The sequence below is a fragment of the Lycorma delicatula genome, chromosome 1 (genome assembly GCF_047948215.1).
Source record: "Lycorma delicatula isolate Av1 chromosome 1, ASM4794821v1, whole genome shotgun sequence".
Classification (NCBI taxonomy): Eukaryota; Metazoa; Arthropoda; class Insecta; order Hemiptera; family Fulgoridae; genus Lycorma; species Lycorma delicatula.
Window position 1 is genome coordinate 96,204,489 of NC_134455.1, and position 15,626 is coordinate 96,220,114.

General features: G+C 31.8%; 1 protein-coding gene across 1 annotated transcript in view; it reads left to right on the forward strand.

Moving 5' to 3' along the window:
- The window catches only part of LOC142317574 (uncharacterized), a 195,618-nt gene extending 183,005 nt beyond the window's left edge, over positions 1-12,613 (forward strand). The window contains exon 6 of the mRNA XM_075354132.1: positions 12,152-12,613. Within this exon, the coding sequence (XP_075210247.1) occupies positions 12,152-12,613 (462 nt within the window). The remainder of the gene's footprint in view (positions 1-12,151) is intronic.
- Positions 12,614-15,626: the final 3,013 nt, after the last annotated feature.

Sequence of the window (15,626 nt, forward strand, 5' to 3'; positions counted from 1 at the left end):
TCAACGAATAAAGAAGTTTTTTTTTTTAATTGTACTCGTATTTCAAGATTTTACTAATTTTGCAAAAGAAAGTTACTCAAGAAACAAATGTGTCTTATTTAAACATATTACTTGTTACTAGTTACGCCTCAATTTTTTTCAGCCATTATTTATACAAAGTAAAAGAAATTTTGTTAAAGCTAATTTCTGACTAAGGATCTTTTTCTTCTTCTTCTTCTTCTAATAATAATAATAATAATTTTATTTTAATAAACACAGTAGACCAGTTAAATAAATCTTTGTATGTTATGTGCGAAACATATATTTATAATAAAATACAAAGTAGAAATTAAAATTAAAACTGAGGAAATAAAGTAATCTTTAAGAAGTATTTAGATTTTTTTTTCTCGATCAGGGAATGTAGCAGTGGTGTTCATTTCCGTATCAGCTCACAAAGGATTCTCTTGAACTTATTTTCATCGAAATCAAAGAAGTTAGTCGTATTATGGAGTTGATTATATTCGAAAATAGTTTCCTAACTTTCCTAACGAAAAGTGTATCGTCATATACTTTTCGTTAGGAAACAATTCAGTTTTTAGACGGAACTAAAAATTTGTATAATTCTTTATGGGAGGCTGAGGCACCCGTTATTAAAAGAAAATACGCATTTTTTGTTCTATATTCTCGTGGAGCAAACGATAAAAATTCAGGACATCCCAGAAACATATTTTATTAACAAGAGGAAATTCCAGTTGATGACGAATACATTGTCTTGACAGATGGTGGGAAATGAAACTTTCCCTTAAAACACGAGAAAAATCTTTTCTGAACACTCTCAACCATAATAGAGGTGTATTCTCGGTCTCAATTCCTGTATAATACTCAAGACTTAAAACATCAAGACTTATAATATTACTGTCAAGACTGTATAATACTCAACATCTAATCACATAATTGACTTGTATAGAAGAATAAATATGTTTACCCTTCTAAAGTTACGCGCCATCCATTGTAAGAGAAACCTTGGTGTTTCTCCTAGCTTTACTTACTACCTTCTCCGCGTGTTTTACTAAGCAAAGCTTATTGTCAAACAAGATACCTAGATCCGTCACTTCATACACTCTATTTATATTATATCACCAATGATGTAATTGTAATACGAGATGGAAGTGTTCCTTGAGAACACTTTCAACAGATCCACATACAACAGGGTCGTTCTCAAAAAAGACTTCGTGGAAACAACTCAGGAGTTTTTTCATGTTATGTGGATATGGACTTACGAGGTGGATTATAGTCATCTATTATTATTATTAATTTTTTTCAAAAATAATTCATTTTTGAAAAATAACAATAACTTTTTTTTTCATAATATAACACACATGTGCATAACAGTACGGTGATTAAAATAAACTTACTGAAAGCTACAAGATTTGAAGTCAAACAATTTTATTTAAATTGCAGTTGTTCATGGACAATATAGGAGATAATTGCCAAATAAATCGCAGTACTCTTTGTCATACCTATTGTAACAATTTAATTTTGCAAATCAACTAAGATACGGCATCCAAGGATACTAATACAACTTTAAACAGACATAAAAGATTATAAGCCTCTTTTCAAATTAGAAAGAACATGAAAATTTCTTACTGTTTTCATATATTTCGTAGGGAACTGAATAAACCTTATAAATAATAATCATTTATTTTAGGTTTTACCAGAGGTAAAAATAATTGAAACCTATGTAATGAATTATATTGAATAATTGCATCCATGATAAAAATAAAGTTTAAAGCTGTAGGTCTAATTACGTTATACGTTAGAAAACTAACGAAAACGCTTGTAAACATTCGTTTAGTTTAGATTCCAATGAAGTAAAAACTAATAATTTTAAAAAAAGATTATATACAAAAAAAACAACATATTCGGTCTGAACCAATAATCATTAGATATCTGTTAGAACTTAAATTTAAAAGCGATCATATAGCTGAATCGTGAACAATCTATTGTCAATGAAGGCTGTCCATTACTGGTTTGCTTTTATATGAATTGATGATTTTACCATATCGTATTGTATTATGTGGAAGATATATCATCATATATAATGTGGAAGAACATGTATTTCGTTTATAATTTTGCCATTTCACAGTTTATAATGGTTACTGTTTTATTTTCTAGCGTTCTAGTTTACGTCAATGTTTTGAATTTAACATACCATTGTCATGTCTTTTATTTATGTGTACTCGTACAAGTCTACATTATAATTATCAAATTATTACTGTAATTTAAATGTATTTTTAAAAGTAAGGTTAGTGAACTTTCTTATATATTTAATAAACAGATAAAAATTAATAAAAAAACATTAAAAAAAACACACATCCAACATATTCAAACAACAACAACAATAATAATAATAATAATAGTTTTATTTTTTTTATACAGTAATAACAGGCCTATCCCGTATTATAGTTATGAAATTTTAGCGTGTGAAAAATGTCATACCTGACTTTTAGTCAGGTATGACAAAATGTGATGTTCCCGGGATTGGAACCCGGGACCATCGGATGAAAGGCCGAGACGTTACCACTCCACCAGTTTTATGTATAATTAAATAGAATTTTATGGTTAAGTTCGGATCAGAGAATAATAAAATCGCATTAACCAGAGAACTACTGTAGATTGATCTATATTTTGATAAAATTACGTACAGCGTAAAATATAAAAGGCTTTAAACAGTTATTCTCGGAAAAATGTTATATTACCGAATAATAATTTTTATTTTTCGTGTAATTTTGCCCAAATTTTGTTGTAAGTAAAATTAATTATTGTTCAATTATCAAATGTATTTACATAAAACTATATCTTAATAGATTATCTTAAAAACACAGTAACATGGCTCAATCAGAAACACAAACCAATCATATTTCAATTATTTGAGATCAGTCACGTAAAAGATTTACATTTGCTCACTGCTCTAACCGATTAAAAATCTAATTACTGTTTTTTCAGTTACATTATCATGAAACCGCTTTTGTGGGTATTTTGAATTTCTGTCACAATCTTCTATTCAACTGGGTGAACTGTTACAATATAATACAACAGTGGATAGGTGGGGGAACATTACCAAATGACATTACAATCCTGCTGGGAACAAACCTAGGATTATTACCACCTAAATACAAATTGTACACTATGAAATTTAGTATCAAAAACAGATTTAAACAATGAATAATAAATATTATTTAGTCAAATTTTTAAACCAAATAGTGGATCAAATTTCAAGGTTCTCATCACAATTTAAATTTATTAAATATTTATATTTTTAAATTGTGAATTACTTAGATAACATTAGAAATTTGTAGGTAGTTTACTCCAAGAGTAAAAATAAAAAAACTGACCCTCCATTGGCCAGGTCAGATCTAAAGAAACTGAAGTAAAAATCTTGAATAGACAAGAAGTGAAGTAAGAGTAAAGATGTTATTACGCTATTACTTCTTTATGAATAATATAAAAAATATAGCAAAAAAAAATTAGTCAAACTAAAAATAAATTAAAAAAAACTTAAAAATGTGAAAGTTAAAGCCACTGATCCTAAATAACCGTTTCATAATGCGAATTATGGTACCAAGGCTCGTCCCTCACAAGTTAAGAAATATTCCTCAAGATAATATCTTATGAAGTAAAACATCCACAAGCAAACTTATTAAAAAATAATTATAGAAAACAATTATAGAAAAATTATAGCAATTATAGAAAACATCCGATAACCGACTTTTTTCTACAGGCATTTTAACATCCCACCAGAATGGGGTCTTCACTGTGATTATCTCTCTTGAGAATTTCTACGGATGAGAAACTTAAAATTGAAGGTAATTAGGCTGTGCAACCGGTTTTGATTATGAAATAAATTTTACCAGGACATATTTTTCTGCGAGTAACAGTTAATTCCCAATCACTTGTCAAAAGCTTCAAAACATTCATTGCATTAGCCAATTGACGTTTGGATTCATGGAAAAAGTGTGGTGCTTGACCCTTAGAATAGACAAAAGTTCAGTAATGAAACTGTACAAAGAGTCGTAGGGATAGGCTTATATGCTCCATGCCAAACTGGAATTGAGCTAGAGAATTCCCATCTTCAATGCGATATAAACTGTTCAACAAATATTAAAGTTTTATACCCGCAATTAAAGAATATGTTGTAATTACATCAGATAACTGCTATTAATTACATTAAGAAACGTCTGTCAGTGGAAACAAAATTAATTGAAAAAATATGTAATACTATAATATAATATTCGATCGGCAAAAATATGCTGGTTTGTTAACCAAACAAATTATGTTTGCTTTATGACCCAAAATTTACACTCTGGTCTGAACTTCGACCAACTAGTGTACGTATATTACTAGACCTGGATTTATACGGATGGGAAAATAAACTTAAGTAATTTCTTTTGGATTTGTCTAATAATAAAGAAATATATTTATCAACAATCTTAACTCTCTATTGGAATAAACTTTAACGCGTTCCTAATGTAAGAATAATTATTATTAAGGGGATATCAGAAAGAATGCTGGGGACTCGGTAACGATAGGTCTCCTTTCCCTGAGGTCGTCGTTTGGAGAAACGATGGTGGAGATGGTGGCGGTTCCGCTTCTTCTGGCTGAAGAATTGCTGAAGATCGGAAGCATTCACATCGGATGGATGGTTTGTCGTGTATCGAGGAAGTCTGCCAAAGAGCGATGTTTTCGGTGCTCGGGGGTGAGCACCGAGCTGGGTCCTGCAGTGCTCCCGACAGGAGGGGGCAATGCTTTAATTGCGGGGGCGAGAGGCACCTTCGGAAAAATTGTCAAGTGGAAGACAGATGTTCCTTATGCGATGTTTGGAGATATTCACTTGGAGAGCGTGGCTGCAGTGCTGCAGGGTGCTCAGGTGTCCCATCTTCGATGATTGGATGGGGGACTTCCTTGGGACTTCATAACGGGAGGGCTAAAGTAAGACCGTAGTGTTGGTGGGAGATCCCTTTGGGGTTCCTCATTAGAGACATAGCATGTAATTTAAGACCGGCCTCCGGCTACTTGGAGCGAAACTTAGTTCCTGCCGAAGTATTTCGAAGCGATGTTACCCCCTGGAGCTGTGTAAATGCTTAATTGTGGGTCCGGCCCAAGGGGGGAAAACAAAGGTGAACTCAAAAAAAAAGGGAGATTGTATGCATTATTTGTTTGTACCAGGCGGCCAACTTTACTTACAAGAATGAAGTTGTGACAACCTCAGATTTGATTCGTAGATTTATTATCAAATGATTTTACTATCTATAAACACATGAATTTGATTCGTGATATTTAAAAAATAAAACTGTAAATATTAGTCAGTGTATAATGTTTTATTAATGAAAACAAAAACGCTAATAAATTCAACAAAAATCTTACTGCATGAGCTAAATATAGCTACTATTATTCATTATTAACCTCACTAATTCACATCAATTCAAAAGTGCTACGTGAAATCGATATGATATTAGCTTATTATTGATGGTAAGATCGTTTATCTATAACCCCCTAAACAAATCAATGAACAAAATTTTTTATCGTTTTATTTCAGTCATATATATTTTATTATAAACTTCCTTTAAATATTTCTGAAGACAAGTCAATTTTTAAACATTTTTATCAATCTGTTCCACCATAGAAATTTTTTTTTTATTTCATCAAAATCAGTTGAACTGAAAAGAAAATTGAAAAAAGAATAACTGAAAATTATCTATTAGTAAAGTATTTATTTTATTATTAGAAAAAAATTATGCTGAAATAAAACTCTTACCTACTTATTTCTGAACAGGGGAAAAGTTCATTGTCTTTTGCCCCAAAGATTTTACTGTTTAATACAAAGTTTGAGGACTATTTTATTTGTTTACTTAAATTTTATCGGGTACTCTATAATTCCCTGTTTTGATAGAGGGAAAGAAAGGGTAGGAAAGGATCTTTGATATGTAGGGAAGAAGGAAGAGCGTTATTTTGATATGCAGTCAGTAATTCTATCTGTCATTGAAGCGGCTACATATCTGAGTCGGGAGCTCAAGTTCTACAGTACTAAAGGGGAATGCGGGTTGGTTCAACACAAAAGAAAAGTTATTCGGCTGCATTCCACAGTATGCCTTGGTGTGGGCAAAGGCCAGCGTGCTTGTTCACTGCCCACTGCGCTAGTCAAAGACATCCTGATCCGCCAAGGAATTCCAGAGGAATTACCCCTCTTGTTTTGTTAATCAAATGCCCTCCTAACCCCAACCTTCTCATTTTTCTGTCGTTTTAAAGGGTGTATCTTCTACGCCAATCGGATTCACATATTGTTTACAAAGATATCTTTCATACTTATAAGTTTCAGTGAACTAACTCTTGAAAATAGTTTTCAGTCTTTTCAGAAGTACAAGAGATTTTACATAGGTTTTAAAGTAGCTCAACAGAATATTTTTTGTTGAGGTGTAAAAGAATTATCAGAGAAGTTCTTAAAAACATTTTGAGAAAATTTTAACTTAACTTATTTATGTACTGAGACGATGATAAATGAAAATAACCAAGTTTAAAGACGAAATTGAACCTAGGACCAGCAATAACCAACCCTTGATCATTTATATGAAGATTAACTTAAGCACTTTTCGTTAAAAATAGTAATATTGGTAATATTGTATTGGCAATATTATACTATAATATTTGACAAATTCTTTTGAATATCCAATTAAACTTTATATTGTAGGAATATCTCTTTTTCGATTACAACATAGCATGTGTAGATTTTTGACGTCATAACTTGCTAAATTCTCACGGAATAAGTAATACCTTACGATGGTTCCGGAGGCTAAAGAGAAAAAGAATGAAGTTGCTAAATCAGGAAATGAAATTTTTAGAAATAATCGCAAATACTCTTCCCCGTATATATTTTGCATTCTAAAAAATTTCTGTTAGTGAAGTAATTAATCCAGAATTTTGTTAGTGCATGACTCATCAATCTATTCCTTCTATTGAAGATATTCCCTATATCTTATAAGTTCTTTATTTCATAATTTATCACCACTGTGAATTTTTTAAATTCATCATAATACTAGATTTTAAAAGCCTGTCTTATTTGTATTTATTTGGACCTTCGTTTTGCATTCTCGAAATTCCAAATTACATAAAAAAATATTTTTAAAAACAGTATTTCTTTTAATTCCTAGCTTTATTTTTGATAGCAGTAAAATTGTATTCTGTGTGAAAACTTTAACGTGAATACATCATTTTTATGTTTAAAAATTTTTTTTTCTTGGGTTTCAATCATTTGAATGGTTTGATGCAGCTCTGCAAGATTCCCTATCTAGTGCTATTCGTTTCATTTCGGTATACTCCCTACATCCAACATCCCTAAAAATTTGTTTTACATATTCCAAACGTAGCCTGCCTACACAATATTTTCCTTCTACCTGTCCTTCCAATATTAAAGCGACTATTCTAAGATGTCTTAGTATGTAGCCTATAAGTCTGTCTCTTCTTTTAAATATATTTTTCCAAATGCTTCTTTCTTCATCTATTTGCCGCAATACCTCTTCATTTGTCGCTTTATCCACCCATCTGATTTTTAACATTCTCCTACAGCACCACATTTCAAAAGCTTCTAATCTTTTCTTCTCAGATACTCCGATTGTCCAAGTTTCACTTCCATATAAAGCAACACTCCAAACATATACTTTCAAAAATGTTTTCCTGACTTTTGAATTAATTTTTGATGTAAACAAATTATATTTCTGACTGAAGACTCGTTTCGCTTGTGCTATTTGGCATTTTATATCGCTCCTGCTACGTCCATCTTTAGTAATTCTACTTCCGAAATAACAAAATTCTTCTACGTCCATAATCTTTTCTCCTCCTATTTTCACATTCAGTGGTCCATCTTTGTTATTTCTACTTCATTTCATTACTTATGTTTTGTCCTTGTTTATTTTCATGCGATAGTTCTTGCGTAGGACTTCATCTATGCCGTTCATTGTTTCTTCAAAATCCTTTTTACTCGCAGGTAGAATTAGTATATCATTAGCAAATCGTAGCATCTTTATCTTTTCACCTTGTACTGTTACTCCGAATCTAAATTGTTCTTTAACTTCATTAACTGCTAGTTCTATGTAAAGATTAAAAAGTAACGGAGATAGGGAACATCCTTGTCGGACTTCCTTTCTTATTACGGCTTCTTTCTTATGTTCTTCAATTATTACTGTTGCTGTTTCGTTCCTGTAAATATTAGCAATTGTTCTTCTATCTCTATATTTGAACCCTAATTTTTTTTAAATGCTGAACATTTTATTCCAGTCTACGTTATCGAATGGTTTTTCTAGGTCTATAAATTGGCATTTATAGATTTATGTTGGTTTGTTTTTCTTTAATCTTCCTTCTACTATTAATCTGAGGCCTAAAATTGCTTCCCTTGTCCCTATACTTTTCCTGAAACCAAATTGGTCTTCTCCTAACACTTCTTCCACTCTCCTCTCAATTCTTCTGTATACAATTATAGTTAAGATTTTTGATGCATGACTAGTTAAACTAATTGTCCTGTATTCTTCACATTTATCTACCCCTGCTTTCCTTGGTATCATGACTATAACACTTTTTTTGAAGTCTGACGGAACTTCCCCCTTTTCATAAATATTACACACAGTTTGTATAATCTATCAATCGCTTCCTCACCTGCACTGCGCAGTAATTCTACAGGTATTCCGTCTATTCCAGCCTTTCTCCCATTTAAATCTTTTAATGCTCTCTTAAATTCAGATCTCAGTATTGTTTCTCCCATTATATCCTCTTCAACTTGCTCTTCTTCCTCTATAACACCATTTTCTTATTCATTTCCTCCGTATAACTCTTCAATATATTCCACCCACCAATCGACTTTACCTTTCGTATTATAAATCGGTGTACCATCTTTGTTTAACAAATTATTAGATTTTAATTTATGTACTCCAAAATTTTCCTTAACTTTCCTGTATGCTCCGTCTATTTTACCAATGTTCATTTCTCTTTCCAATTCTGAACACTTTTCTTTAATCCACTCTTCTTTCGGTAGTTTGCACTTCCTGTATATAGTATTTCTTAATTGTCGATAGTTCCTTTTACTTTCTTTAACACTAGCATTCATATATTTTCTACGTTCATCCATCAGCTGCAATATATCGTCTGAAACCCATGGTTTTCTACCAGTTCTCTTTGTTCCGCCTAAGTTCGCTTCTGCTGATTTAAGAATTTCCTTTTTAACATTCTCCCATTTTTTTTTCTATATTTTCTACCTTATCTTTTTTACTCAGACCTCTTGTGATGTCCTCCTCAAAAATCTTCTTTACCTCCTCTTCCTCAAGCTTCTCTAAATTCCACAGATTCATCTGACACCTTTTCTTCAGGTTTTTAAACCCCAATCTACATATCATTATCACCAAATTATGGTCGCTATCAATGTCTGCTCCAGGGTAAGTTTTGCAGTCAACGAGTTGATTTCTAAATCTTTGCTTAACCATGATATAATCTATCTGATACCTTGCAGTATCGCCTGGCTTTTTCCAAGTGTATATTCTTCTATTATGATTTTTAAATTGGGTGTTAGCAATTACTAAATTATACTTCGTCCAAAACTCTATAAGCCTGTCCCCTCTTTCTTTCCTTTTGCCCAGCCCGTATTCACCCACTATATTTCCTTCCTTGCCTTTTCCAATGCTTGCATTCCAATCTCCAACTATTATTAAATTTTCATCTACTTTTTTCTGTTTAATTGCCTCATCAATCTTTTCGTATACACACTCTACCTCATCATCATCATCATGGGCGCTTGTAGGCATATAGATGTTAAAAGTCGTTGTCGGTTTAGGTTTTGATTTTATTCTTAATACAATGATTCTATCGCTATGCATTTTGAAATACTTTACTCTCCTCCCTATCTTCTTGTTCATTATGAAACCTACTCCTGCCTGCCCATTATTTGAAGCCGAGTTTATTATTCTAAAATCACCTGACCAAAAGTCGCCTTCCTCTTCCCACCGAACCTCACTAATTCCTACCACATCTACCTTTATCCTATCCATTTCCCTTTTTAAATTTTCTACCCTACCAACCTTTTTTAAACTTCTAACATTCCACGCTCCGCCTCGTAGAATGCTATTTTTTTAATTTTTACAAAATATCAATTCTTAATTCAGTTTTACTTTCTATGTAAGCTATTTCCTTCGCTTCAAGTATGTAATGTGCTTACATCTTATTATTCAGTTCACCATTATCTACCTTTGAATAACTTATATTATAGTAAACTATTTCCAATAAAATGAAATATAAACTGCAAAAATATTTTTTTTGTCCAGGAGTTTTAATAAAACAAATTAAAGTTATTTCTGTTATTATCTCACTTGGAATAATCACAAAATTATATTTATTTCTTATATTTTTCTTTAACGTATAAGATCTTGTCCTGAAACTTTTTAAAACAGGTGTAGCATATTCATAATATTACAGATGAAGATGTTAAAAAGCTAAATACATTACGGATAAAATTAGAAACTCTTATAACTATAAATTTAATAAAACGGATGCTGAAAATTTGTTTAACTGCTAGAAATAAGAAACTTTGAATACAACATGAAGAAATTTATTCAGTTAGTTTATGAAAACAATTTAATTAATAAATATCTCGATCATTGTTCTTTTGCTTAAAGCTGAAAGAGGCAGAATGAAGTCTGATGAAGCTAAAAGTTAGTAAGAAGAGTTTGTATGTACTCCGCCGGAATTCTGAAAAGATTCAATTAGAATACATTGAATATTGTTGTCTCGAGGGGCTGAACCGCTCTCCTAGGACCAGTACTGCGGTCGCGCTCTAGCAAACTTTGCTTCATTCCTTATTCTCTCCCAAGACAACGTTCTTAATTATAATTCATCTTAATAACCGCTATAACACTCCTACTGTTTATCTTCGTACGCAGTCCTACATGAAGAAGCAGGAGAAGGGGGTATAAATGTGCGCCTGCATTTTAGATGTAACTTTCCTCTAGTTATATTATTTCCTTTAGAAATGGAGAAGAAGAGAAGGAAACCTTCATTTTATGTTTTCTTTGAGTAAATCCAAACCTTTATATATTTAGGTATAAAGTTTAGTTTAAAATTTATTATTATTAGTATTATTCTTTATTACACATACATAAATGTGTATGTGACGTTAAAACACATTTCCATGATTTACCCAAATTATCATGTCAAATCATAAAAAATTCAGAAAATTTGGAGTGATTAAAATTATTTTACATATAACAATTTTCAATAAAATAAAGATAGCTAAAAAATGTTAAATATATTTAGTGACAGTGAAAAAAATTAAAGTATAATTTATAAAATTTGAAAGACCAGGTTACAATTTCAAGAAAAATGAATAACAATGAGTATTTTTGTTTTCATATATCGAAATTAAGCTTAGACTTAATGGAAAAAAGTGAAACTCGAATTAAAATGGTAGATGTGAGTTATTTTACAAATGAGTTTTTTTGAGTGTTTTTTAGTTTTATGCCTTTTTTTTACGAAGCCGCGGCTTCGCGAGAAGTTCCGATTTGTCTCCAAAATTCTGTAATATCTGCGCGACCGTGTATAAATGCTGCACCTCGTTCAATTCCTGCCAATCTCAGTCGAATTGATCTTTCTTTCGCTATAGAATTTATCGTGAATGTGTATGTTGTAATTTGCGTGTTAATTGCAATTGATGGTAGTAAATATTTACGGCAGTTGATATATACAGAATCATGGATAAATTTTTAAATGGGCGTAAGCAAGCATTACACGATAATGAAGCATTAACAAGTGCACAGACGAGCGTAGTTCCGAAAATAAAAATCAAGAAAATATTCTCAAAAATAATTAAATTCTGGGTTGACCAGTACTGAAGTAAATAAATAACGAAAGGAATATATGTCATTTACTCAAAAGTTTTGGCAGCAGACAGCATGAAAACTATTAAACTTAAACTAAGTTTTGAAACGCTTCATAGTGAGTACGTTAAATAAACCCCGAGAATTCTTCGAATTAAATTTAAAACTTCGAATAAAATTTAAATTAAATTAAATTTAAAAGAAAAGCAAACATCATATTGAAAAAAAACTTTGTGAATGAAAAAGCTTTTCTTGCCTCTTAATAGATTTCATATAAAATAGCCAGATGTAAAAAGCCTCACACTATTGCTGAAGAGCTTATTTTGACAACTGTAATTGAGACTGTAGAAACTGTGTTTGGAGATTATTTTTTCGAACAGTTGCAATCCATGCCTCTATCAAATGATATTGTTGCCTGTCGAATTGGTAATATAGCTGAAGATGTACAGCATCAGCTTTTCAGAAAATTGCGTGGCAAATTGTTTTCAATTCAGCTTGATAAGGCAAGAGTTAGCAATAAAGATGCTCATTTCATTGCTTATGTTTGGTTTTGTGGTGGTACGTCAGCAGTAGAAGAGCTAATATTTTGTAAACTAATAGAACTCAAAGCAATAGCACTTGCATTATTTGCTATCGTAAATGATTTTATAAACGAGGCAAACATAGAGTCAAAAAACTGCGTCGGAATATGCACCGGTAGTGCTCGTTCAATGTCTGGAAGATTCTAAAGTATAAAAGCACTTGTGAAACAAAACTCCTTACTGTATGTCTGTACACATTCCATGATCCACAGAGAAGCTCTGGCTTTCAGAGAAATGAGTCATGGTCTTAATATTGTGCTAATGACGGCGTAGTGAATTATATCAAAATGAGACTCCTAAAATCAAGAATCTTTTCTGCACTTTGTAAAGATATGGGTGCAGTACATCCTGATTCCCATAGGGGAGGACATCCACCACGTAACAGTTGCGGTCGCCACGCCACACCCTCCGTACCTAGCCCTTATGGGCTTTACCGGAAGTCATCTTCAAAACTTCGGCAAAAGGCATTTCTCAGCGTTTCAGCGTAACTATTTTATTGCGAGGAATGATCATTATCACGTGGAAAATTTTTGCAACGTATTTATGAATTAAGAAATGAAATCTGCATTTTTGTAGAAGAGGAAAACTGACCGGCTTGACGGCTAGTGGCGAGATCAAAAGATAATTTAGTAATAAATCGCTCTTTGAATTTTGGTCGCATCACCGACGCATCACCGGGATGGTGATGCGTTTTCTGCACTAAATAAAAAAAGGATTACGTATACTATTACCATTTTCAACATCTTATCTTTGTAAAACCGGATTTTCTGCGGTGGGTACTTTGAAGATAAAATATAAATCTAAGGTAAATATAGAGAAAGAAATCAGAGGATCTATTTCTAACATTAAAGCTTCCTTCGAAAAACTTTGCTGTTCAAGACAGGTCCAAGGTGTTCCCTAATAATTATTAAATTTTATTTTAATTTAGTTTCATAAGTTAATTATTAAATACATTGTGCAGTACTGATACAATCCTATTTATAAGGGTATTATAAATATCCTTATAAAATATGTATTCTATTATTTAATATGTCAGAATGTATTTTGTTTTTCTTTCCTTTCAGTAAATTAATAAATATTTTTAATAATATTTTTTTCTATATGCTCGCGCCTCCCTAGGGGGTCACGCTCAACAGGTTAAGAAACACTGGGTTAAAGAATTTAGCAACTTCCTTCTTGTTGTTAACGAGTTTCCGGTTGAATATTTCTTTAAGATTTCAGAATAATAAACGTTTTAGAAGAGGTTTGTCTCATCAACTACATAGGAAATCATGAAGATTCTTAGGTGAGCATCTTTTCATTTTTCAGAAGAATCTTCTGGTTATAGTATTCACTAGAAGTGATTCCTAAACCCAGAATTAAGCAGAGGAGCTGAAAGATGCTCTAATGAATTGGTCATCGTTTATTATAAGCTGCTGTACGCTAAATATATATTTATTTTAGTAATTTTCAGAGTTCATCAACCTCTAGAATAACTTTTTTATTTTAAGACAAAACATTCGGATGTAATTAAACCCATCAGTATCGTATGATTATCTATTCTGAGGTCGTTTCCATTTTTCTCTATTTTTTGGCAAATTTCTGAGCTTCCAATTATTCTTAATTTTTTAGACGGTCTATAGTCTTTACTGTTTACCATCTTCTCTTTTTCTCCCCTTTTTACTGGCCCTACTAGTCTGTTTTTAATCAGTTATTTTGCTCTTATGATGTGTCTTATTCAATCGAATTATTCCGAGATGTTTTTATTACGGTTGTATTTTTATTCAGTTTTGTCATTTTTCCATTTTTGTCCAACCTCAAATTTAAGTGCTTCCAACCTGTCCTTCCCACTTTTTTTTTAATGTACATGGTTTGCATCATTCCTGATATATATTCGTCAAAAAGAAGCATCTTACTACAAGTCACTTCATGAAGTCAACTCAACCTTTCTCCATAATTCTTTCTTTCTTTTAAATTCTTCCTTAGCCATTGAATTTTTTGGTTTTTATTTCTTTCAATTAGTGTGTTTCCTAAGGAAATCTACATTTTACTATTTCTCTATAATTTTATTTGAACGTTTAAATATTACACTACTATTTAGAAAATAAGCAATGGAAAACAATCCGTCTGGAATTCCGTTAATATATACTGCGTTCGGAAACTCGCAGTATGCTTTAGAATTATGTTGTTTATTCTGTTCTTCCGAGGTTGGTTGCCCTGTGGGTTCGTTGGGTGTTGCTTAGTAATAAACCAAGACGTCACTTGTTGAGTTGTGATTGATCGTCATTTCGTTTCGTTTATCGGAATCAACAGTTGCGAGAAACGTAATGCTTCTTTCGGTAGAGAAACGCATTGTTCTCGTTAAACACGTCCTTTGTGAAGGTGACTCATATACTGGTTTAGTGCAGTACAAGCTTCCTGAAAAGTTTTCAAATACTCCTCACCGCAATTTAATTCGAAGTCTTATCGAAAAAGTTTGGGCAACAGACTCTGTTGAAGACGCTGATCAAAATGGAAGGCCACTTAAACCAAACGAACACATGCTGCTTGATATTTCGGATGCTATGGCGAAAGTCCATCAAATATCAATGCCAAAGTCAAAGTTAGCACAGCGGCAAGATATCGGATTTGCTAGCGCACCTAAAGCTGTAAGAAAAGAACTGAAACTTTTTCCCTACAAAGTAAAGGTGCTGAAGATTTGAAACATACAGATCATGCCGTAAAATGAAATTATTGTCAATGGTTTAGACGTTTTATTGACCAAACTTCCGTAGATGTACTCAACATACGTTTTTTACAGATGATACATGAATTATTCCGAGATGATTTTTTACGGTTGTATTTTTATTTGTTGTGTTTTTATTCGATTTGTCACTCCAATACATCGGCTGATTAAAGTATTAAAACAAATGCGTGCAGTCTATTGCTGTTGGAGGAGGTCATTTAGAACACTTTTTATAAATTATTCCAGTAATTGTAATATTCGTTTCTATAAAATAATGAAATAAAAATCAAAGTTATAATTAAGAAAGTTTTGTCATTACAATTCCATATTTCATTTGCCCAGCAACTTTCCAAACGCACTTTAGATTTAATAGTGGACAATAAATGTATCAATTTAAATAAAAATCTGTTATTTATATTTCAAATTTTACTAATCTCATTCGCTAATTTAAATTTC